Source organism: Bidens hawaiensis, unplaced genomic scaffold, assembly GCF_021521415.1.
Source record: "Bidens hawaiensis isolate Kalapana, Puna unplaced genomic scaffold, B.hawaiensis_p1.1 tig00018778_1, whole genome shotgun sequence".
In the NCBI taxonomy this organism is placed as follows: domain Eukaryota; kingdom Viridiplantae; phylum Streptophyta; class Magnoliopsida; order Asterales; family Asteraceae; genus Bidens; species Bidens hawaiensis.
In genome coordinates, this window is record NW_027492852.1 from 225,188 (window position 1) to 252,482 (window position 27,295).

At 35.1% G+C, this 27,295-nt stretch overlaps 1 protein-coding gene across 1 annotated transcript; it reads left to right on the top strand.

Annotated features, from left to right (window-relative positions):
* Window positions 1–6,210: 6,210 nt before the first annotated feature.
* LOC143557031 (malate dehydrogenase-like) lies at window positions 6,211–10,271 on the top strand. Its single transcript, XM_077046201.1, has 7 exons — window positions 6,211–6,356; window positions 8,133–8,291; window positions 8,384–8,559; window positions 8,648–8,925; window positions 9,015–9,150; window positions 9,736–9,847; window positions 9,939–10,271. Exons 1-7 carry the CDS (start codon window positions 6,314–6,316, stop codon window positions 10,031–10,033), a joined length of 999 nt encoding a protein of 332 aa, XP_076902316.1. The 5' UTR covers window positions 6,211–6,313; the 3' UTR covers window positions 10,034–10,271.
* Window positions 10,272–27,295: the final 17,024 nt, after the last annotated feature.

Below are 27,295 nucleotides of genomic sequence, written 5' to 3' on the forward strand. Positions count from 1 at the left end.
TCCTCCCTTGGTCTCTTCTTAGGACGCTCCCTAGAACCACTACCCCCACTTCGATTAGAAAATAAAGACTTCCGTCTGAACTTCTTATGTCCCTTGCCTTTCAACACAGAAACGTTAGTGCTATCAACGTTACCATTCTCAACCGCCTCCTCATTAGAAAGATCATAGGATTTCGAAAATTCACCGACCATCACGTTAGAATTATCGTTCACACAACCATCCAACCCATTAACAGCATGTTCCCTGACAGAAAACTCGTTAGCTTGAGAACCTTCGCCCTCTTCACGATGCACATTATGGGGCTCATCCTGCACGATATTATCATCACACTTATCCTCCTCCGGTAAAACGGGACCATCATCCTCTTCAAACTCTACTACACATTCCGGTATCCATTCCCCTACATCTTCATCCACCCACACTTTGAAAATTTTTCCCCTCCAATTAATGTCCACCCGGTCCACAATCCGTTTGCACTGTTTACTCAACACACCGATGAGAGTATACGATAAGTTGTTCTCTTCACCTGATAAGGAAGCCGGTTGAACCACCTTGCCAAATCTGCTTCCAATCAAATCGAAAACCTCGTCTAACACCAACTGAGCCGGAACCCCATGAACTTGGAGCCAGGCGATCCGACCCTCCTCCACTCCATTTCTATCAGACCAAGGTTCTAAAAACTCAAACCAATCTGACCATTTGTCTTTGTTATTCAGAAAGGCATCCCTATCCCCACTAACGTAGAATACCAACACCACTGAAAGCCCTCCCAGATACTTAATCTCTAATGATCTCCAACCATGCTTCCGAACCAACTTTTTCAGAGACGTTAACGTGTGAAGATTCACCACCCTCCCCGTAAGAGCACATCCCTTCCAATGAGAAAACCGTTCCACCGAATCATCCACCTTAATCTCATCTACTTTGTTCCGATTTAACAAGGAATCAACAAAGGAACGCCCATTACCAACTGATGCATAGGGAACCCCATTCTTATCGGATCCTTCGGAACTAGGGTTTGTTTGACCACTAGGATTTGCATGCCTATAAACAGGGACCGAGGCCGTCTTCCTCCTATTACCAGAATCGGGTCTATGTAGATTCCCACCATCCACAAACCGAGCAATCGCAATAAATAACTTATACGAACCGATCCAAACGTCTGATAACTCATCTTCCAACCGTTTGACATCTTTCACCTCGGAAAACGATACGAAAGCAAACCTCTTACCCCATTTATCCAGCTTCCTAGCAATATAGGAACCTTCGTAACGACCAAAGCTACCCATAACATCTTTTAAGTCTTGCGAAGAACACTTTGGGGGAATATTTGAGACAAAAAACTTCGATAAAACCTTGTTATTACCTTGAGCCTGATGACCATTCCGTTTCCCTTTCCGATTACGTGGATGTTCCCATTCTTCTGAATCCATGCCGCCAAGGGTCGTGGTCAAAGCAGCAGGGTGGGTCGGGGCGGCGACTGTGGAGGGGACTGGGTGACTGAGGTGACTGAGGTGAGGCGGAGAGAGGGAATAGTGGTGGTGACAGAGATGAGGCTGGGTCGGGGCGGCGACTGTGGAGGGTGGTGGGCCGGGAGGTGAGGTGGAGGGGAGGATTTCCGGTGAGATGGCGGCGGTCGGGAGGAAGGGTTACGGGAGAGAAACTGGCCGGGAGGTAGGGTTACGGGGTGACTGAGGTGAGGCGGAGAGAGGGAATAGTGGTGGTGACAGAGGTGAGGCTGGGTCGGGGCGGCGACTGTGGCGGGTGGTGGGCCGGGAGGTGACGGGAGGTGAGGCGGGCGGCCGGGAGGTAGGGTTACGGGAGGTAGGTTACGAGAGAGAGGACGAGGGCGAAGTTCTTTCACTTTCTTCGCATGAAGGGTTACGGAGGTGAGGCGACAAAAATGTGATTGAATCACATCACTCCTAATTAGCCTAATATTTTGCCATGTGGCACTCTATCTTTGAAGCTTTAGTTCATAAATATTTCAAATTAAAATTAAAATCAAAATATTAAAACCTTCCTTATACACAACATGTATTGCATTATATACATGTTGAGATTTTATTGCTTCAACTATTCTTTAGATACAAAGATCCAACTATTCTTTAGATACTATTCTTTAGATACTAAGATCCAACTATTCTTTAGATACTAAGGTCCCGTTTTCCGTCACCTTTCTGATTCATTGTTGAGATTTTATTGCATTATATGTTCATAAATAATATTTGTTTACTGAATTACATTAATCTTTTATTATGGTTTTTCGGAAAGGATTAATTTCGTTAGCCATTTTGACCCTAGAGTTAAAAGTCAAAACAGTTATTTTATATTTAGTTATAAAAATTAAATATAAATATCTATCTACTTATTATAATAAACAAAAATGTGATTGAATCACATCACTCCTAATTAGCCTAATATTTTGCCATGTGGCACTCTATCTTTGAAGCTTTAGTTCATAAATATTTCAAATTAAAATTAAAATCAAAATATTAAAACCTTCCTTATACACAACATGTATTCCCTCTTCTATCATTCATATTATTCCTTTATATAAATGTATTTCTTTTATCAAACGATAAGACAATGTCTAAAAAATAAAATGCTCACCTTATTAATTCGGAGAACGATGCCTCTAACACGAGTTATACAGCAAAATATAATTCATTCGTTTACCTACTTATAATTTAGTTTATGGGATATGAGTTTATTTTATATTACAACTAACATCTAAGATTGTACCTATTTGTTTTATTTGTTTTAATGTTTCAGTTGATATATTTACAAGTCCTTTGTCAAACATTTCAAATGGTATTTCATTATTATTAATTTTATCAACTTGAATTTAAATTTGAAAAATAAAAATTTACGACACATATTTTTTTTAATTAATCTAAATAGTTATCTTCTTACATTCTTTAATACGAACAATGCTTATTCTAATGCTGCTGAAAAAAAAAGAAAAAGAAAACAACGAAAGCCCGCCCTTAATATAATAAACAAAAACATGATTATGCCATTTGACACCTAATTGGACCATTTTTGTGTCACTTGGCACTTCAAAGTTCGAAATAAAACTATATCTCATGTCACATTACTGGAATGAGAAATCAAGAATGAAGCCCATATTTATAAAAGGCAAGGTAGTGCATCAAACTTATCATTATCATTAGGCGGTGCGTGAACTATTGTGTACAGTTACTCGGTTTTAAAAACATTTAATGTTATCCCGATTGGTTTTTCTGGTTCTTTTTGCCGTTGAAAGCTGGTTTGCGAACAACCAACCGGTTTTTTTATTTGCCGGTTGGACGGCCAATATGGTTCAATTTCTAAACAATGCTTTTATCTAAAATGGATTAAAATATTAAATAAGTTGAATTTTATTTGTAACAAAACTCAAAATAATACGCTATTTATTTGTAAATAAAATAACTAGCAAAAAGTGATTGCAAGTCAACCCAATAAGCCCATTTCGAAACTTATTAATAGTGGTGTGTTTTAATCTAGATATAGCATACTAAAGGTGATTATATAAAACCAATCTTAAATTTTTTTTCTTATTAATTAATTAAACCACTTTGAAAATGTGAAAATTTTAACATACTTTATACTTTGGGGGTTTGGTTGTTCTTCAAAATTTAATTTAGTTTCTATAAGAAATTTTTTCTAAAGTTTCATTTCAAAAGCATAAGTATCAAATATTATTTATTTTTCTAATAACTTATTTAAACGTAACTCGAATAAATCCATTCAAAACTAAACGAGTCAAAATTTCCATAATATAGAATGAATCATTTTGAGTTGCCAACTAACTATATTGATTATACATTTTCTATAGCTCTGTTTTTTTACTCACTATATGTTTTTGAATTACCAAGTGAATATATTAACTTTATATTTGGTATAACAAACAAAAGGATGGTGTGGTGTTTGATTTGTGTCATGGCATCTTAAAGGTCAAAAGAAAACTATACCATATTAATACCCTAACGAGAAATCAAAGAGGAAGCCAAATGGGTATTCATATGTATTTTGTACGGTTCGATATTCTACATCCATTGTCAAGAACACAAAGATAAAAATGAATACATATAATATATTAATATATATATAGAGATAGATAAGGTAACGTTAAAAATAAAACAATAAATGTTGTATGTAAAGAAATATATAGAGATTTAGGAATATATATATATATATATATATATATATATATATATGTATGTATATATTTTCATATTGCTTAATATGTAATTTAATATACCGTATAATACAAAATTATACAAATAGTTTAACACATTTTTTGAATTTCATATAATGTCGTTATTTAAATAAATTTATTCATTCCAATCCGTGTTACACACATATAAATAAGCTGGTATCTATATATATTAATTATAAAGACTACATGAAGCAATGAAGCATGCTTTCATGGAATAACTTTGATGACTTAATTTTCCATGCTTTTGAAAAAATAAAGTGATAATTGATGGGTCATTTTCAAGCTTCAACCTCATGCAATAATAATCTACAAGTTGACTTTCTTTTTCTTTATTTATCAAAAAATAATTTATTGTATGGAATTTAGAGTAGATTATATTTTTGTTCTTTTATAAATTGGAAGTGGTTCAATGGTAGAGCATTCATTTTACTAGTGAAAGGGAAGAAGTTCAAATCTCACTATCATCAATATATGTGGGACATATGAGGGATGACCCTGATTTGTCAGGGTTCGAGTCTTGATCTCACCCGGTTTTACCGGCTCCTCGCTGTCGTACCGTTTGACGGGCGTGGGGGTCGGGTTTTATCCAGGGAATCCCTCAATAGGTGGACCGCTAGGGCCCGTCCGTCCGGACTCGTGGCCGTCTCGGGCTACCTTTAGCCAATGAGGGCCGCGTAAGAAATATCCGGCGTTACTTAGTTGGTCATTACAAAAAAAAAATATTTTTGGTCTTTTGAAGTTCCAAACGAGTCCCTAAGGTATATATAAACTCTTTTATATTCCAAAGAGAAAATATATTCTATCTATTCTTGTTATTTTCCCCTTTAAATCATTCAATTTCTTAAAATAAAACGAGTCATAATTGAAGATAACAGGCCAATAAATATAGTAGGTACTGCAAACGAACACAGACTTGATGTGCAAATCCAAGACATTCGGAAAGGGCATGAAATTAGTTTAAAAACTTTTTAGTGGTATGAGACATGTATGATATTAGATGATACTGACCTGATTATCCGAAACATGTATATCCGTTTACCAATTCAAAAACTGAAATATAATATAATAATTAATAGTGAGAAATATACATGAAAACAAGAAGTATGAAACTACAAGCTAACTAGTATGTATATATGATACCTCTCAAGTTTGAAATCTGATATGAGACATGATTTTACACACAACTATAAAACTAAAACTCCTAATATTCTCTACTCAAGCTCGGCAAATATTGAAGCTCCAGATCGGTTAGGCTAGAGCTAAGTTGATGAAAAACCTTAAATGAGCCTAGGCTTAACCGGAACTCGTGTGTGGTATCTTAAGCGAACCAAAGCTTGGCTCGAGCTCGGTCTCGATCGTGCACCGTGAATTCATACATATACATCCAAAAGAGCTAAAACTTAAAAGCACATAACACTCAAGCTCGGGCTCGACAAGGCCGACTATGAGGTAGGGCCAGGTGGTTGACTAGCCTCGGCCCGACACCCCGATAGGCCTGATTTTTTTTAAAAATTATATATATATTTTTTGAAAGAAAAAAATGTATTATAATGTTTAAACCTAATTACTTAACTAATTTCAGGCCCAACTTTTTTTTTTCGCTTGTGGTCCAAAAATTTTTCACGATTATCGAAGACGGCCCTGGGGCTCGATTATCGAACGATTCATTTTGAACTTTGTATCAATTCGATTTCGAGTGGCACACAATCAACTCGACTTGTTTGCACCCGGGTTCATAGTTACTGTAGTAATTTTATTTTACCGTTTAAAATGAAGGACCGGTTTAGGTGTTAGCGTAGAAACTACAAATACAAAGTGAAGCCCACAAGTCCACAAGTGCGCCAGGTGTATGGTCCATAACCCAGCCTGACGTGGCCCAAATATCGTCAAACAGATAAAAACACAGATTTCGTTGCTATTATTATTATTATTATTATTATCCACAAACGTCGTCGTATCACATACAATAATCTCATCTTCATCACCATAAATATCCGCTTAAATCACACCTTTACTCCACTCTGCCCTAACATCGTTTTCATCGCTAATTTCAAATCCAGTTTTTTGTCTCTCAGATCATCATAACCAATGGCCAAGGATCCAGTTCGTGTTCTCGTTACCGGTGCTGCAGGTATAATTAATCATTCATATCAATCGATTACATACGGATTTGTTACTGATTGATTTGATTTAATCGGATCGGATCGGTTCGGTTTTAGTTGTAGCTTATTAATCTGTTATTACTTATTGATTTACTACTGTATTGAGTTTGTTAAGTGTTTTGACTTGGAGTTAAGCTAGATCTGAAGTATTTATGCTTAGTTTGACTTGATTGTTGACGGAATTTGTATATTTATTTTGTTTTGGATGCTTCGATTTAGTGACCTAGGGTTTGGTTTTAATCGTGCGTTTAATTTTTATCAAATTTAGAGAGATCTGGTGTTGTTGTGAGTATTCTCATCGAATATATCTCATCGGATTGGCTTTCGTTGTAGCTTATCTAATTTGTTATTAACTAGTACGCATACTCAAAGCGGATTAGTTTGCTGACTTTGAATTAACTCATTAAGCTAGATCTGAAGTATTTCTGCTTGTTTGAGTCGATTGCGGACAGAATCTGCATAGGTTTTTTTATCTAGGTGAGCTAGGGTTTTAGTAGTGGTTTTAATCATGCGTTTGATTTTATAGAATTTAGAGTGAGCTAGTGTTTATTCAGATTTGTTTTGAGTATTATTTTGTTACTGATCGAATGTTATAAACAAGTGTTGAAGTATGCACACACAAAAGGCGCATGACTTTGTAAACTGTTTTGACTTTGAGTTTAGCTAGATCTGAACTGTTTCTGACTAGTTTGACTTGATCGTAGACTGAATCTGTTTAGTTTGTGTGCGTTTTGTTTTTGCGTGTTTTCGATCTAGGTGAGCTAGGGTTTTAGTAGTGGTTTTTAATTTAGGTTTTAATAGTGTTATAAAGATTTGTTTTGAATATTATTTTGTTACTCGTTGAATATATCCCATCTAAAATATCCAAAACAAAAGGCACATAAACTACACGGATTTAGTCATGATCAAGTCAAACTAAGCATAGATAGTTCAGATCTAGCTAAACTCGAACTCAAAACAGTTCCATGCATTCATCCGCGTTGAGTGTGTGTACTTCAACACTGGTTAATAACAAATTAGATAAGTTTGTTATTAACAAGTGTTGAAGTACGCACACGCAGTTTATGAATTTGTAAACTGTATTGACTTCAAGTTAAGCTAGATCTGAACTGCTTCGGCTTAGTCTGACAGAATGAATGACGGAATTTGTGTAGCTTGCGTGCCTTTTGTTTTGCATGTTTTCGATTTAGGTGAACGTGGGTTTTAGTAGTGTATGTGTTTGGTTTACCAAAATTTAGAGGGATCTAGTGTTCTCAAATCGTTTGAGTCATTGACGGTTTATGCACAGCGTGTGTGGTTTTTTTGTTTTGTTTGTTTTTCAAGGTGAACTATGGTTTTAGTTGATGTTAGTTTTAATCATGCTATTTTGATGTATCGAACACAAATATGTGAACTGTGGTGCACTCAAATGATGTTTTGGTGTAGCTTATAACCTGCATGACTAGTGAACTATTGTGAAGATCACTTGATCTGTGGTTGTTTTCTGAGCTGTTGAGTTTGATTTAGTTTGGTTAGATGCGATTTGGATAACTCGTTTATTGATATTAGTCTGCCAATCCGTCTAAGCTTGTGTTATGTGTCTTTTTGATGGTTTGGTATGTTTTGGAAAAACATCTGTCTATCATGCAGATGATGTAACTGTGTTTGCTTATTCAGATATGCTTATTGGAGATCGCATAGATTAGTGGCTACATACAAATGTTGTTTCTTTAGAACTTACTGATTGAACTCCGTTTTTCTAACAGGACAAATCGGATATGCTCTTGTACCCATGATTGCTAGAGGGATCATGTTGGGTCCTGACCAACCCGTTATTTTGCACATGCTCGACATTCCACCAGCTGCAGAGGCTTTGAATGGGGTTAAAATGGAGTTGGTTGATGCTGCATTTTCTCTCCTTAAAGGTCTTAATTTAGTTGACTTTTATACATTTATTGTTGCTAATGTTACGAGCCATCTTTCATATACTGAAAATCTACTGTAATCTATATATCAGGAGTTGTTGCCACTACTGATGCTGTTGAGGCATGCACGGGTGTGAATGTGGCAGTCATGGTTGGTGGTTTCCCCAGGAAAGAAGGAATGGAAAGAAAGGATGTTATGTCAAAGAATGTATCCATTTACAAGTCCCAAGCTTCCGCTCTTGAGAAGCATGCTGCTGCTAACTGCAAGGTAAATATTACTTTTATGATGTTTTCTGTAACTATTGTGTTATATTGTGATTATGATCCTAACTAATTTGATTTACTTCTTCCCGCAGGTTTTGGTTGTTGCTAATCCAGCAAACACCAATGCTCTAATCTTGAAGGAGTTTGCACCATCCATCCCAGAGAAGAACATTACTTGCTTAACAAGGCTAGACCATAACAGGGCTCTTGGCCAAATCTCAGAGAAACTTAACGTTCAAGTTTCTGATGTCAAAAATGTCATCATCTGGGGTAACCACTCATCAACTCAGTACCCTGATGTCACTCACGCAACTGTTACCACACCAGCTGGTGAGAAGCGGGTCCCAGAGCTCATTAATGATGATGAATGGTATGAAATCCCACTTAATCAGTTCTCTTGTTTTGCTTTTGTTTTGTTTTAAATTCTTCATTTCATATGTAGTCGTTTGTTTCATTTAGGTTGAAATCTGGATTCATTGCCACCGTTCAACAACGTGGTGCTGCTATCATCAAGGCTAGGAAGCTTTCCAGTGCACTCTCTGCTGCAAGTTCTGCTTGTGATCACATTCGTGACTGGGTCTGTGGAACTCCAGAGGTTAGTTAACGCCTGTTTTGTTTTATTTATGGGGCAATTTTATACATACCCCTATGAGCTTAGAAGATATCATATATATACCCATGCAAAACTAAATTATCATATTTTTTTGCTTAATTTTTTAACCCATTTTTAACTTAATTTTCGTTATTTATTTTACCCATAAACAATGGCTTTCTCAAAACATGATATTTAACTTTCTTGCTTTCTTTTATGGCATACGCACATTTGAGTTTGATTAACTGATTCGAACATACAAATTCGATTGTTCCATCATCTCCTGAAAAGAAAATAAGAGAGACGGAAATTTGGTTTGCTTGCTTATTGTTGACGTCGATCAAAATACAAATAAAAAAATATTTATTTTGTTGACACAATTATTTATTTAATTGTGTGTGTCGTTATATAAACAAATATAATGGAAATGGGTAGAATGGTCGTTAAGTAAAAATTTATTAAAGTTGGGTGTATATAAAATATTTCAAGTTCGTAATGGGGTATGTATGAAATTAATTCTTTATATTATTTATGAATTATAATATGATGCTTTGTTTGACCTTTTTGCCCTTATGATGCAAATAACAGGGAACTTGGGTTTCAATGGGTGTGTACTCTGATGGGTCCTACAATGTTCCAGCCGGGCTTATTTACTCCTTCCCGGTCACTTGCAAAAATGGAGAATGGACTATTGTTCAAGGTACAAAAAACAATTTAAATTTAAATTAATAATATATATGTCTAATTTAAAATAAAGATGTTTTAATTCTTGAATTATTTTGTGTTTTTAGGTCTTTCAATTGATGAGTTCTCGAGGAAGAAGCTAGACTTGACTGCTGAAGAGCTAACTGAGGAAAAGGCTCTTGCATACTCTTGTCTCTCGTAAATTACCTCTAGTCACATAGCAGTGTTGTGATACTATTTGTGTGAGTTTTCGAGCAGCTACTGATTCCCGAAAATAACACCGTTGTTGGTTTCTTGTGAGATTGACAATGGTGAGCTGTTTGTGTTAGGTCTTGTGACTCTTTCGCAGAGGACTTTGAATTTTTGAACACTTAATTGTAATAGGCAGAGTTGCCGTTTTCACCGTACTCCAATTATATTCTTCGGGTTGATTGGATAAACATGGTTTGGTTTATTTTCACAATAGATACCGCAATTACAGAATGAATTATGGCGCCCGTGCCAACCTGATTTTCATTCAAAAGTCTTGACTGTTGAATCGAACTTGATCGATCCATGCGGTACGTAGATCATGAAGCTGCTTCACTTTTGATGTTTGGCCTTTTGTGCGTACAACCAACAAAGTGGTCCTTTTAGAAGAATCTTTATTATTTGTACCAACTTTAAATAAGTTGAATCCATAAATTGACATTGAAGTTATAACAAAGAAAAGTGAATACTCGGATGGTTTTTGTGATTTGCTTCACCTCTCGTTTCCTACCGACAACGGAATGTGAAATTTGAACAAGCTACATAGATCATCCGAGTAATTTATATTAATAGGGATAGCAGGCTATGGAACTTGGGTGTGGGTCTTTTGTCGAAATGGAATGGACTTTTTATTTATTATTTATCGTAAATGAGTGAAGCATTACACATAGTATGCGTATGCCCGTCCCCCATCAGCGTATTTTTTTGTTTTACGCGCCCGTAACTATTCCTCAGCCAGGATGGGGCAGAATAGCAGAGCAAGTACAAGTATTAGTAGCATAACAAAAACGCGTTCCTCGTCATTAATATGTTTGCTCGCAGCAATTGTGGCCTCTCGGTAGAATCGATGACTGCATCTTTGATGCACTGCTAGTACTAGTACATCTGAGAATTCTTAATTGGATAGTTGTAAATAGCCCTAGGGCTATGGAACAAAGGAGTATCTACCATTAGTTATGATAAAAAAATTTAAGATGGAGGTTCTCAAACCGGTTATTTTTGTAGGAACCGGTTCTGGGTAAGGTCAACAAAAGTTAAACAGGGTCGGATAGGAACCGGTTCCGGGTATATTTGACCGGGTTTTTTTTGGGTTTCGAGTAGGGTTGGGTCAGGTTTTGACCGAGTAAAGGTTGAACCAGTTCTGGCGGGTCTGGGTGGGGTCTGGTTCTGGGTACAGGTATGGGGAGATACCCAATACTAGGGCGTACCCGCGGGTTAGGTATTGATAGGAACCGGTTTCGGATCGAGTCCGGACCGAGGTATTTTGTGCAGCTCTAAATCTCTAATCTTGTGTACTGTGAATCTGGGCTTGACCACTCAAATTTAGCCTAGTAATTTGGTCATCAACGAAAAATTCGGATCGGTCACTAACACCGAGAACCCAACCCGTCACGGCATATAAACCAAAAACTCGATCGGTCACCGACATCAGTTCGGTTCGTTTCCAACTTCTACGATCCCGAACACCAGTTACAAATATGGTTCAGGTGCTAGGGTAATCCCGACAGTGCATACTGCTTCGGCTGTTGTACCCTAGGAAACAGATGGGCTCGCGGAGGTGGCCTGAAATATGTATTAAGGGATCTCTGTTTAACAGTAATCCTCAGTCACAACCGGGAACCACAGTTTGTTCAATCTTGCAGCTAGATGGTTTCGGGTGATCAAGATGGGTTCTCCAAGCGAAGGGGCATACGAAGACATGACTCGGAGGTGATGCTCGGGTCTCAGTAAACACGAGCTACATGGTGTGAACGCGGTTCCGGTGCGGTTTCAACAGGATGATCAACTTGGCTCCGGTCGTTTTCAACTCGTCAAATTATTCGGCATTCGAGCACAGACTTCGATATGAATCAATAAATGTATATATGTTATATTTGTTGTTATTCTCATTTAGATTTGTATACGATATATGTACTACAATTTCCCAAATTGTATAAAGAGATTATTTATTTGTTTTATTAATATTGTTTAAAAAAATCGTGATCCATGTCCTACAATCTTAAAACAGATTTTAAACTTTTGCAAGATTGTTGTGATAATATTAAAACCTTTATAAAGGATATTGGGTTCACGAAAGTTTAAAATTATTAAATGATTTTTTATAAATATTTGCTTTGGGAAAAGTTTTTTGTCGTACAATTGAGTAAGGATTTTGTGATTGGAGTACAATGCGTAATCCGAATACCGTAATACAAAACAAGTAATTTGATTCAACCGTTTGGAAACGATTTTTGTAATCATATGTGCTCTAATTATAGTGTTAGAAACGACTTTTTTTAAAGCCGTGGGGTTTAATAGTTAAACCAATTTTGTGATCGTTTGTGTCTAAAATCAAGTAGAAACAGTTCATGAAAAACCGTACATTTTTAAAACGATTTGAAGTGGTTTTTAGTAAACCATTCGTTCATACAAATGCTAATACAACAATGCACGTTAGATCGGGTTTAATTTATAATCAAATACGTTTTTTGTAAACGTTTCATCTCCTAACATGCGGGTTAGAAAATGTTTATAAAATATTATGGACTAAACGACTCATTTCCTAACATGAGTGTTAGAAACAATTATTTCGTAAATAATTTAAAACATTTTTTTTGTAAATGTACTAGCTGGATGATATAAACCAAAAGGCTATGATGCCTTTGTGAGAAACTAATGTTGTGTAAAAACAATAATGTCCGTCTCCTAGCACCCGTATCGGAAATGATTCTTTTATAAAAGGGTTTTTCACAGTGTTAATTTATCTCACATATGTGTTAGATAAATCAAAGGTTTCAAAACGGTTTGTTCGAAGCCGGGTCACTTCTAGCATGGGTATTACAAATTATTATTTTGTATAATAATATAGCTAGAATTTGTCTAATATTCTAACAAACGTGTTAGAATTATTATTTTGATAAATAATAAGTTTCAGACATTCAATTTTCTAATGAGCACTAGAAAATATGAGGGTTTATAAACCTATAGAGAAACCTTTGTGAACTTTTAATTCTTCTAACGGTCATGTTAGAAATTATTATTTTGGTAAAATAATAATAGTAAATACGGGTTTATATAACTAAAGATTGTAAACATCTGTCTCTAAATGTTTAGACTTTTAATAAGCGTGTTAGAATGGGTTTATTGCTATAAACCACAATGTTTAAAAGAAATGATATGTGATCATTTATTTTCTAACGAACTGCTTGAAATGGGTTATTTTATGAACCAAGTAATGTGAAGTTGTTAATCGTCTATCGAGCAACTTAGACATGGTGTTGTCTTTAAACAATAAACTTTCAAAACATTTGGTAAAATGTTTATTTCTAACAACCAAGCTAGAAATGTGGTATTTTGCAAACCATAACCGATAAAGCATTTCGTAAACATTAGTTTTCTAATATGCGTGTTAGAAATAAAACAGTTTATTGTGAAACTGGTTATAAAGTTTTGCAAACATAAAGAGATATTTTGAAAGAAATAAAATATGTATTTGCAAATATAAATGGTTCATTTCTTATACGAGAAGTGACATGTCGGGTATATTATTGATGAGAAAAAAACTTAGTGTTGTTATGAACAAAATTAATTGTCCAAATATTACTACTAGCGTGTAGAATATTATTTAACGTGTTATTGTTGTTGAACAGATTTTGACTGTTCAAAAGTCTCGGTATGAAATGAGGTAATGACGATATGATTTCATGGAGCTCCATTAAGGGAGTACCTAAAGCAAACCACAAGACAATATCATTGCGCTGATCTTGGTCGAACGATAAAAGTGTTGAAGATAATAACACTTTTGAGATTGATGTCTAGTTGTTGTCAATTTGTTCATTGGAATTGTTGTTTAAAGTGTTGTACATATTATCTTGTAATTTTGGTTGTATTATTTGGGGTTCAATATCTTCGGATAACACGTGCAATTATAACGAAATAAATCAATGTATACTGTGACATACGAAATATTATTGTAGATTTTGTTTAATGGATAGTGCAAAAATACATTTGCATAATGATGTAACACAAAGTGTACATCTTATTGCATCAAATTACCTTCATATTTATCCCGAACTTCATGCAAATTCATTGTTTTAGGTACTTATTTGAGTTATTTGTGAACTTGCAGGTCCGGGCGCCCGCCCGACAAAGAAAACATGAAAAGGGGGCGTTTCGGGAACAAAATAAGCATTCTGCCAGACCTGCATGACCATGCTTGCCAGTGCCGGAGCCAGTGTAGCAAGAATTCAAAAGTGCACGACCGTGCATGGTCGTGCTGATGCCCGTGCATGACCTGCACGGCCGTGCGGGCCCGTGCCGATGACCGTGCTAGAACAGAGAAATCTGACTTTTTGGTCAGATTAAAGCCAATGGTTGACTTTCCACAAATAGGCACGGTCGTGCAAGCCCGTGCAAGTGCCCGTGCCAGACGTCCAGACAGCATATATACACATCCATTATCCTTATTTTTGTGTGTGGAGTCTTGGGGATTTTCTCTCAGTCAAGTGCAGCAATTTTAGGGGATTCTTGGAGGCTTCCACCAACATAAGATTCATCATTCCATCCTTCAATCCTTTCTTGATTTTGGTTTGCATTTCTATGTTTAAGAGCATGTTTTGTAAGCTTATTTTTAGATTGATTGTAGTTGTATTAAGCCTTATGGGCTAAGACCTTTACCATCTAGACATTGTTGAAGCTTTTACTATTGTGATTTTTATCTATGTATGGTTATGGTAATTTGGTTTTCTTTCAAGGAAATGTTGAAGTTATGAATTGATATTGATGGTGTTCATGCTTGTTAGAATTGCATACCTTGTTAGTCTTACAAATGTTTAGGCATTCATGTTGGAAAACTATGTTCTAGATGTTTGTTTGTAAACTTTGAATGTTCATGTTTTCTTTGTTTACATTGCTAAGTTAGGAATGACTAGTAAAGATTAGTTTGGTTATAATATTATTGATGAGCATGAAACCCTACACTTGATATTGGAAAATTGATGAGTGTTGTTATGATTCTTGACTTGGTGATGACTTGCTAGTTAAAGTTTCATAAGTTGATGTTTAATTCATGAGTTTAGCTAATTTAGTGTAATCTTAGGTGGTTAGAATGTTGTTCATGCTAGCTTTCCTTTGATTATGAGACTTTGTTGTTTTGACAAACAAGTTAGTCTATGTTTAATTCTTGATCGGAAGTCCATCATGATGATTATTTGTTAGTATTAGGTTGCTTGATTGTAATCTAGTATTTATGTTTAGATTCATGATGTTTACCATATCATTACTATTTTATCACATTAGTAGAGTGGATGCGTGTCTAGGTAGTCTTGTTGGATTGATTGTTTCTTGTATTTTTACTTGCTTTGTTTTCATTGTATGCTAGTTTAGTTAGTTAAAAACTCAAATTAAGATTTCTTTGTTCGGTTAGTCATTTATAAAGATTTAGTACTAGAAAATTACCGTATCCATGGATTGACACTCGGTTCTTGCCGACACTTTATTACAAACGATAGGTACACTTGCCTTTCGTGTGTGGTTTAGTTGTAGGTGAAAACCTATTTTTAAAACCCGATTTGTGTGGAACTTTTATCCAAATTTATATATATATATATATATATATATATATATATATATATATATCACACACGTCACATAATAAACAACTTGAGAGTTGTTCCATTGACAATAAGTCCGTAACAAGACATCAAATATCTAATTACGCCAATTGTAAACATGGTGAGTTATTAAGATGAAATACACAAAAATGATATATGCCATTCAATATTGAGAGCATCAACATGAAAACGCACAAGTGCGTTTTGATGATTATAAACATATGAAAGGAATACATGTTATTGTTGTAAATTACTATAATAAATTTTGTGGTATTTATTATAAGCGAATTACAATAATGATGAACTTGTTGGTACTTATAATCACTAGCAATACTGTTTGAACTATGGTGGAAGATTTATTCCCCAATTTAAGCATATGTAACTGCCATACTGTTGAATGCCAATTTCAGTGATTCCGTTTCGACCATGACAGTGATTGTAGACGAGCACCATTTATCTTGTTGTGATAAATATGTTCATCAAAGTGACTTGAATTATAGACTTATGTTTAAGTCTGTATGAGTCAATGGTTAAGGCCTTGGAGGTTAAAGACAAACGAGTTATAACCTTAGCAAATGAGATTAACTTTGGTGTTAAAACGTTCTAAAAGTGAGGTTTAGGAACAATAAATAAAATCAGATTATCTTGTCTAAACTAAGAAATGAATGTTGGAAAGGCTGCGAAGAATCAGAAATATGCATCTTCTATTAACAGGCCTAAGTATTGTAGTCTAAGCATGCTAGACTAGTACTTGTTAATTATGGTGCTTGACGAAGACTAATTAACGTGGAACATTCAAAACATACACAAGAATGTATACGTGTATAGACAAGTTAAAAAAGGGATTTCATTTAACCTAAGGTAATAATATAACTCTTGAGGATCTTGAGTATATCTCAACTTTCCAAGTTCTCATGGTTCCGACTAAGTTTGTGATGGCTTGTTAACTGCCATATGATAAGGATTAGGTTAGACACTAGAAAGTGTTCGAAACTTATGATAAGGCATGTGTCTCATTATTGGTAACATTGATAAACTCACTGATACAATGGCTTGATATTGTTCAAATAATGAGTGTTGATGTATGGTCATAAGTAAACTTAAGCAAACTATGTCAAAATGCAAGAAATGTGGGGGATGGTAATTGAGATGATAATGGTAATTAAGAAGATACCATTGAGATGATATCTCAAACCTGTGTAGAAAGAAAAAGCTTTTCTTATCCCGTCAGTAAATTGGATAAAAGAAAAGAAAGAGCTTACCATGCTGATGGAAAGAAAGAGCTTTTCTTTATATAATCAGTAAGTTGGATGATGTTATCTAATAACATTTCAATATGGGGGTATCTTGCATTTGAACCTAGAATGTTTGGCAATAAAGATTATTGCAAACGTGTGACCTAGTGGAGTACATAGACTCGAGTACCAATTGGTTGAAATCAGAATCTAGCTAGATGTTTTGTAACATCTAGGAAAAACCCATATTTATTTTGGATAAAGTTGCCAACTTTGAAAGTTGAAGGATTAAAAATAATTTCAAAGGCAAGTAATGGGAAGAATAAGATAAGAAAAACAAAGCACTCTTATGTTAAGTAAATAAAAAAATTCCATCCCACATGGAAAGATGGAAGAAAAGGGAAGCATTCCCCATGGTTATAAATAAGGAATGGAATTTTCATCCCACATGGAAACAAACAAAGAAATGGAAGCTCTTTATAAGGAAGCAAGTTTCTATAGAAATGTTTTAATGTGGCTAACCACTCTCCATAGTCCTAGCGGAGGACGCGCACAGACACGGACACGGACTCGGACTCGGGCGATGGGCGTAATGTGACGCAGCAACACGTGTCGCGTCAGGGGGACACGTGGCAGATGCTAGGGTTGAGTCAGCAGCCACGCGTCATCTGCCTGACATCGCGCTACGCGATGCCCTAAGTGAAGGGACCATCGCGCTACGCGATGGTGCCCAATTTTGTCTATAAAAGGGGAGGCTCACAGCATTCTCAAACCACACCACAAACACACTTTCACACACATAGTTAGCCTCGGTTTGCGTGCCGACCTCGTGGAACGTGCCAAACACGAAGCTCTGAAGGGTTCAGCTGTAGAACGCGTTATAGAGTAGAAGTGCCGCTCGATCAGTCATAGGCATATAACTCCAAATACCCGTGTGAGGTAGGGGTTCTGTTTAAATATTATTATATTATTATTATTATAATAGCTTAGACCATAGTCGGGGGTATAGCCCAAACCTTGATTACTGATAAGCATAATATAACTTTTCATAAGCAAGGGTTATAGTTAAATTATTGTTTCTTCACGATTAAGAAACGTAATCAGTTACATGCAAAGGTTATAGTTAAATAGTATTTCTTAATGATTAAGAAAGATACTATTCATTCACACAGGTTATAGTTAAAGTAATGTTTCTTCTTGAAAAAGAAACCTGGTATAAATGTTTCTTCCTGAAGAAGAAACCTGATATATAATTAATAAATAAACAAAGGGACTAAATGTCCACATGTTTATACAAACAAATAAATTATCAAGGTTACAGCTATACAAAACAGACTACGGGGTCTGAAGCTAGATCGTTGATCTAGATATTTATACAAATGTTATACTCGTACTATAGGTCCGAGATAACAGCCAATCAATCAATCTAAAAGCTGAAAACAGAAACAGGAATCAGTAACAGAAACTGATTTACAGACAGGGGTCAGTAAACGAAAGTGATCAATATACAGGAATCAGTGTCAGAAACTGATTACAATCATAAAAGGTGAATACGCCCTAAACTTTTACAACTCTTTTAGAGTCTGAACTATTTACATAGGATTTACGAATCCTTAAAACTTTGTGTTGCGATAATGAGAAACGGGCAAACTCCAATTAAGAGCATACATGTGTCTGGATCCATACGTACATGGTGACTCGGAGTTCCCCGAGGCCATGCATATCATCAAACACGCCTCTGGTAGTCTACGGGACTGACCAGAGAAATGATATTGTGTATATGATTAATTGTATATGTACTTAGGGTAATTGTAACCCAATTGAGTTGGGTGCCTAACGAGTATTGTCACAAAGGTATTGTTATTGTTTACACACGGGTATTATTGAGTCAGCGTCATTCACCGGCTGTGTGCTGACGTATTTTTACCCCACATTTTAGGGAAACTGTAAAGAATAGAACTAACAGGCAAGGCTATAGAAGATTGGAGACATAGTCATTAGAGGTGATCTGATGGCTCAGATATTTTATTTAGAATATTATTAATAAATTATATTTTCAAAAGATAGTTGATTGAAATATCAAATGGGTATTCTGACTCGTCATTTTATAAATGAATATTATATTTTAAAAAGACTTTCGCTAATAACCCGCAACTCTGATATATTTTCAAAACCGGATACCAACTAACGGGTGTCGCACCCAGGCCTTAAGTCGGGGTGTGACATGTTCGGTATTGGCATAATGGAGATGTGTTTGCCTAAAAATGAGAACTTTGTTCTTCTAAAGACAGTCATTATAACAAGATTCAGGGTGAATCTAGAGGTTATGGTCTTAAAAGATGATAATAGGCTTGGATGTTAAGAACACATCATAACAACTCATCTTAATTGTGCGATTTTCTAGTATTGACTTGAGGAAGTCATGGATAATGATATTGGATCCAACAACCTGAGGGTTGATGAAAGACGTAGTTGTGGAATAAGACTAAAGCCCCTGAAGAAAGTGAGTGCAAAGGAAAACCTAACCTATGAGATTGGAGATCCCATGATCTAGGTTCAATAGGACAACCTAACTGCATGAACTAAAGGGTGGTCATTGTGGGGGCATAGTTTATGTACAAGTTGACGCATAAGTTAATATCTATATCCTCCTGAATTACAAAGTGTGTTTAAATAAACATCCTAGTCCATTCCAAAGACAGTCAGTGACAAAGGGGAGGCTAAGCATAACATCTGGTTAATGAAATGGGGATCATGATAACCATTATGCTTTTAATGATTTGATCAAATCAACTATGTGATGGTTAATGATATGTGGATCATGGTAACCATAATGATTTGAGGATCAAATCACCAATGTGAGAGAGAAGTGGGGTCGCTTCGAACGGATTTGTGGGGGGGGGGGGGGGGGGCGCAAATCCTAGAGCTCTCGAAGAACCAGGCTAGTGTTCCATGACCAGAATGGACACGACAATGAAGGGTTAACCGACCAAGAAGAGTGTTGTGTGAAATGTAATAACGTCTACATCAAAAGGGAATTGGTTGAAGACAACCGTGTCTACCAACCACTAGGAGACTAAGTATATTTCACAAAGGAAGGTTCAAGGCTAACACTACATATCCTACAACGCTCAACTGCTGTAACTTTATTTGAAGCGTGAGTGTACAGATCAATCTTCATGTAACGCCCGTCACTTTCGGTTTAATGATTTAAGCTTGTAAAGTATGTATATTTCTCAGGAGTTAACCAACATTCCTCGATGACCTTCTCATCTTCCCGGTATGTTAAACTAATTAAACTTTTGCCCAAGTTATCTCGATATCCAATTTCAAGGGGCTAGAATGAAACATTTAGTTTTATAATACAAAACCCTAATCTCTCTTTCTCTCCTTGGCCGATCGGACTCCACAGCAGCTCCAAGGGCTTCGTTTTTCTTTTTTCCAGCAGCTCCCAAGGTCTAAAACTTCAATTGAAGGTTAGTTCTATGTTCCCCCAAGTCTTTTACACCTTAATTGATCATTATATCACGCGTATTGATCGTTAAATTGCGTGTTGTAGGCTTACCGGGTGGCTGTCAATTCTCACCTTTCCGGGACTGTTTTGGTGGAAGTTTTTACACCAACATCTTCCTAGGTATGTCTAGTATAACATACTTTAAAATTATGCACATTGGTGTTAGTTTGATTGGTCAACTAGTTGTAGTTTGAAAGATAGTTTTCGGTTGACTAGAATGGTAGATTGTTGCGTTTAACGCGAGGGATAGAGTAAGTGATGACCAATTCAGTTCAGATAACTTCGGTTTATTATACGGGCTGTTGAAAAATGATTTTTATAAGTATTGGGGCTGAATTGGTTGTCGGTTACTCAAACGGGTCGGTACAACGCGCATTTGCATTTATTGAATAGTTGGTGCGTTGTACTTGCGATTTACCGACCCATTTGACTCGTGTAGCATCGTGTGGACTTGTTGGCTGTGAAATTATCATATTGGGTCCACACGGGGCTGAGTTGGATGTTAATTGCCTAAACGACTCTTAAACGCGCGTGTTGGTATCACCTAGTGCTTCCGGGGGTAATTTGGGAATTCTTTACTCCCGGGATTATCTATGGTCCGTGTTGGTAAACTTAAGGCCCCGGGGGCTGTTATGATTGAGTTTGATGAGGTCGAGGCTTTAGGTGACTCGAACCATGTTAGAACGTCTCGTAGGATAAATGAGTCCTTTCGATGTCATTTGTGATGATTGTATGTTTACCAGTAGGCGTTTGAGTTTTGGGGATACTTAGGGTTCTCTAGCTCGTGGTGAATTCGTGCTTGTTTCAGGTGAGTTCATGATGTCCCTTTTTACTCTTTTTAAGTTTTGGGCTAGCATGCACACCTAAGCGATTTTGCTTGATGAACCGTTTAAACTATTTTGCATAGGCTTACTTGTATAGGGTAGGCCTTGGGATGATGTTATTGTATGTTTGTACATATATTATTGTATGGCCAATATTTGGCGATGTTATTTAGTCATTATCGACTAAGGATGTTTACGTATGCCTACTTTGTGTTTACATACGTTGGATGAGATGTTACGTGTTTGGGTTGTACGTGTGCTCGACCCTGATGTTATTACTTGGATGATATTTATAGGGATGTAAATATATGGATGTATATATACGTTTAAGTATGAATGAGATGTTACGTGTTTGGGTTGTACGTGTGCTCGAACCTGATGTTATTACTTGGATGATATATATATATGTAGGGATATAACTATAAGGATGTTTATATATATATATATATATATATATATAATGATGATTACTTATTGTTGATGGATAGCCTAACTGTTATATCCCGTTAATTTTAAAACTCTTGGAATGACTATTATGATTATTATTATAGATATTAATTAATAAAACTTGAAGTCACTCAGCTTAAGCTGACTTTGTGTGCATGTTAGTGTGAGTTTCAGGTTAAGAGATGGATGCATTACCGCTTGGACGTGCACGAAGTTACTTAGACGATGGAGGGCATGCTTAGTCAGAAGTTTTAATAATAACAAATATTTTCTTTTAACGTTTTATTAAATACATTTCAAGATTGGTTTTGGGCATGATTCCCGGGTTTTGGGAACTTGTTTTATTAATTATGATTTTCCGCTGAATTATACTCTGAATCGGTTATTTTGATGGAATGAATTGTTTTTGAGTTTAAGTATTTTGTATGAATACCAATTGTAGGATTCCCGGGATTCGGGGTCTTACACTTCATTCATGTGGGGGATTGTTGGAAATTTTGGACAATAATTAATATTACTAGTTGTTACTAAGAAATAAATAAATAAATAAATTAGTAACATGTCCAAAGAGTAAAGATGAATGCGACGTCAATATTCTAAAATGTGTAGTGAGAACTTGAACATTGGTAAAAAGGGAAATGGGTTTGTCCCATATTGGTAGAACGCTTGAGAGCCGCCTTAGTATTTTTCTGTCACACCCCGACCACAGGCGGAACACGCCGGGGCGTAACATATTGATTGGACAGTAGCTCAAAAGACACTAATTAAAGCGACAACAATTATTTAACTTCATTAACATTAAACAAGTACACAAATTCAATAAGTAAATACATCATAACTAGTGATTTGAATAAATATCCTAAGGTCAACTAACTATCTTCGATCTTGAATATATCAAATACTTGAACCTGTAACAGGTATAAAAATAGAGTTTGTCAACACGAATGTTGGTGAGAATACATAAGTTTTAGTTGTATATATATATATAGGTAAATCACAATTCATATGTAAATGGTTAGCATTACAACACTTATGAAAATATAAACAACTAAATAGATGTGGACCCGTTCCTATTGATACAAAATCAATGTACTTGGGTAAATGTATGATCATACTAGATGAGAATAGATGAGGATGAGATACCAACCACCAAAAATAAAATAAACAATTAGGCACATAGAGCATAATCATAAAGCATGAAATAATCATACATACACATAAATTGAATTGTGTTTTGAATAGATGAGGAAATATACATGCTACCCCCAAAAATATAAAAGATGGAAAAAGGGGTATCTAAACTCACCTTGACGAGTGGATTAACGAAGATGAGATGACGATAAAATTAAGATAAGAGAGGTTGAGTTCTTCGGGATACGTCAACAAAAGGCCCTATTTATTAACGATAATATTAATTAAATGATGAAAAATTAACAACACTTATAATGAATTCGGGATTCGATTGGGTTTATCTAAAATTGTAATTAATATCTATCATTAAATTTGTAAATAGTGTACGTAGACTAGAGAGTAATAACAAATAAAATAATGAAACACGACATAACGGTTACTAGTTGTTTTTTATGGTTTAGATTAAAGTCTTTTAAAGTTTCAACTATTATTATTATTATTATTATTATTATTATTATTAAGTTGCGTGTAGCTTTGATTTCCAAATAAATAAAATAAATATCAATTATGGTTAAATAAATGAATATATAATATATATAATTGAAACCCCTAAAATTCTACGTGTCGCGATATAGTCGCTCCCCCCTTTTATGGAAGTCACCAGATTGCTTGATTTTTAAATGGAGGCCTCTCATTGATTTAACCCAAATTCATGGATATAGGTCTTACCAAAACCAGATAGCTTTTAAACGGGTTATAACATCTCAATAAATTAAAAATTAATCTTACCAATTATTTGATAGAAAAATCCTATAAAATAGGGATATACTAAAATTTAATATCCAATTTAAAAGAAAAAGATATTATTTATAATTAATAAACAATTTTATAGTAAAAAACATAAGCATGTCATGGGTCACCAAATCCAGATAGCTTTTAAACGGGTTATAACATATTATTTTTTTATGAAACCCCTTCATCATCAAACCCTAAGTATATTATTAACTTTCCTATAATAAAGAAAATTAAAATCCCAAAAGTAAATATTAAAAAACAAAAAATGTAAAACAACCATTCTCTCATGCCATCAGATTGCTTTATTTGTAAATGAAGGCTTCTCAGGCATTTGACTCGAATTCACGGGTAAAGGTCTCACCAAACCCATATAGCTCTTAAACGGGTTATAACATCTCATTATATTAAAAATTAATCTTATCAAATATTTGATATGAAAATCCTATAAAATAGGGATATACTAAAAATTAATATCCTATTTTATTTAAAAAAAGATATTATTTATAATTAAGAAACAATTTTATAATAAAGAAAATAAATGGGTAATGGGTATCACCAAACCCAGATAGCTTTTAAACCGGATTATAACATATCATTTATTTGTAAAAATATTTCATCATCAAACCTCAAGTATATTAATTACTAACTTTCTTACAATAAATAAAATTAAAATCCAAATAGACATATATAAATATTGAAAACGAATAATGTAAAACAACCCCCGTAATACGGGGGATAAAATCTAGTATTATATATAATAACTAGCTTTTAGCCCGCGTGTTACGCAGATTGCTTTAATTTTTTTTAATGTACATAATATTACGAAGTTTAGTGTAGAAATCAATCAATAACATCATAGTAAAATTACAATTAAATTTAGTTCAAGTAAGAGAAGATCTCCTTGAAGACGACATTTGTTGTCTTGTTAGTTTGTCTGCCAAATTTGTTTAGAATAAGTATTTTCAAACCCTTTTTATTCGTAACTCTTGATAAGACGACATATAGTTGTCCGTGTAACTGTGTAAGAAGACACCGTTCTTTAGGTAAAAACCAATCCTATTTAATGACTGTCCTTGGCTTTTGTTTATAGTCATAGCGAAACAAATTGATAAGGAATATTGTCATCTTGTAAGTTTGAATGTTATGTTCTTGTCAGAAGGTGTTAAAGCGATTCTAGGAATAGATATTCTTTCATCAGTATTAGTTCCTGAAAGAATTTTCACTTCAATTACACAGGTACGTAAAGAAATAACCTGAAGCCTAGTGCCGTTTCATAAGCCTTTCTTTTGATCAATATTTCTTAGAACCGGCACTCCCACTTTTAGTATAAGGCTATGGTTTGGTAGGCCCGCTATTTTTAGACTGTTTAATAGCTCGGTAGAGTATAAAGTTGAATCAACATTCCTGTCTATATAATCAGACTTCGACACAGAATCCGAGCTTAAGTATTCAACCGGTTCACCAGGGAAGCTTTCGATCAGACGGTCATTTATTTCATGTATGACCTCATTTGTTGGTGCAAGTAATGCTCTTTGTTGAAAGTAATTAGGGTATTCCTTGTTGTTTAAAATGTCTGGAACACAAACTGAATTAGCTTTGTGATAGGGTCATTACATTTTTCGATCAGTAAATCAGTTGGTATCTCTATTTTTGTTGTACCGTCATTAGGCCCACCGACTTTACCTTTTCCGATGTCTACCAACCATTGTGCAAACTTTTTTGTTTCCTCTATATCAGAAGATGGTTGACTAATTTTTAACCTTATGTTTCTTGTAATCTAAGGACACGACCACATTCATTCCAAAAGTATGAAGAACATAAAGATGCCTTTACTATTTGTTGTCTGCTTCCTTTCTGAATTAGCAAGTGTGTTTGCAGATTGTTTCTTTTCAAATATATTATTAGGGTGATTGAAATGTCTGCTGGTTTGGTTTTTGGGTTATTCGATTTTCCACTTTTGATTTGAATTATTCGGTATGTAATTTTATTCGTTTATAACTGAAATCCGAAATGAATTATCTTTAGAAAGGTTAATATTGAACTTTAGGTCGGTTTGGTTTTCGGTTATAATGGAATAAACAAATAATTTTTTTAAATATTTTTTGAAAGTAACCGTTATAATTTATCGTATTGAGTTGGGTATAAATGAGATTAAACTAAAATTGTAACTGGAATTGCTAAATTAATTACAAAACTTAAGTACCATTATTTGTTATTCTATAGGTTTTTTGGTTCATTCGGGCGATTTGGTTTGAACCGCATTTAGATTTTGAAAAACAGATTAATAATTTGGCTTGTTGTTAATCGGTTTCAGTTCGATTAATTAGTCGGTTTCAATCTAAACAACAAACACCCCTAATCTGATTATCATACTGTGATAAAGTTACTGAAACTTGTTAGCAAGAAGGAAATTCAAAGGATCTTTCTTTAACATCAAAACGTTCACTGCTTGCAAGCAAAAATACAATATGTTACATCTAAATAAGTAAATATGATATTACATGATCCAAAAACTATCAACCAGTTATTTGTATTAGTGATATGTAAGACCTTAGTGAGTTGACGTATTGAGTTGAAGTTAACATTCTTACGCTCTAAGGTGCAGGTTGATCTGTCACACCCTCAAAATCCACTAACGGAGTTTACCGTCAGAGGGTGTGAACTAACAGGATTGGAATCATTAGTTATAATCAAACCATAAAACAAAGTTTCAAAACCATGAAAACGTTTACGAGTAGTTAAATGCGGAAGCGTAAAATCATAGCAGACAATGTTACGTCACACAGGACGACTTAAAACCCAATGATAACAGTTAAAAATAAGTTTGCATAATTAAAAATGTTTCAAGCAATGCATGTTCCTAAACCGCGCGCCCGCCTCGGCTACCTGAGAATAACATACTAAAAGTGTCAACACAAGGTTGGTGAGTTCACAGTTTATATAAAATAAAGCGTTTTGCGTTACCAGATAGTGTTATGTCAATTATATATCTATAGGTAGCTAGCCTATAAAACAAGTATCACTAAGTATTCGACACCGAAGCTGACTGTTTATCATTTGCCTTGCCACCAGGTCATCCAGACCATGGTATGTGTTTAGCCAAGATTACACCCACTCGACCTCCAGTCGAGTTTAGCGTTGGGTGGGGTTTGTCAAACCCAGTAGTACTACTCAACAATGACTCGCTATTATCCAATATTAAACGGTTCGATGTGAATGAAGGACTTTAGTTATTGCGTTTGCCACTTAGTCTTTACAAGTGATATATAATCTATATTAACAAAATCTTAAATGCGTTTCGGAGTATGTTATCTCCCCCAAGTGAAAAGCGTTTAAAAAGTTTAAAAGGGGAAAGTGAAACTCACTGTTTGCGAAGTATTCCCAAAATAATTCACCAAGATGCGCGTCACAGAAAAACTCTCTCTAGCGTTCTAAAACAATAAAGAGATTTTTCTAAGTGTCGGAATATTATCGAGTCTCCAGACCCGGCACATAATACCTATGCACATAACATGTTTTGTGTTTCGTTTGTGAATCGTGTGTGACTTTAACAAATACATTTGTGATACGATACGTGTGTGAGCAATTATTTATGTGTTATGTATTAATAATGTACATCACTAGCAATTATTCCCCGCAAGGGCAATTTGGTCAAAACACGACAACTATTTGGCAAGT

Bases quoted from the DNA above. Each gene is read 5' to 3' on its own strand.
- LOC143557031 (XM_077046201.1), top strand. From the start codon at position 6,314: ATGGCCAAGGATCCAGTTCGTGTTCTCGTTACCGGTGCTGCAG. The intron at 8,292-8,383 runs GTCTTAATTTAG...TCTATATATCAG, and splicing joins TGCATTTTCTCTCCTTAAAG to GAGTTGTTGCCACTACTGAT. The intron at 9,151-9,735 runs GTTAGTTAACGC...TGCAAATAACAG, and splicing joins GGGTCTGTGGAACTCCAGAG to GGAACTTGGGTTTCAATGGG.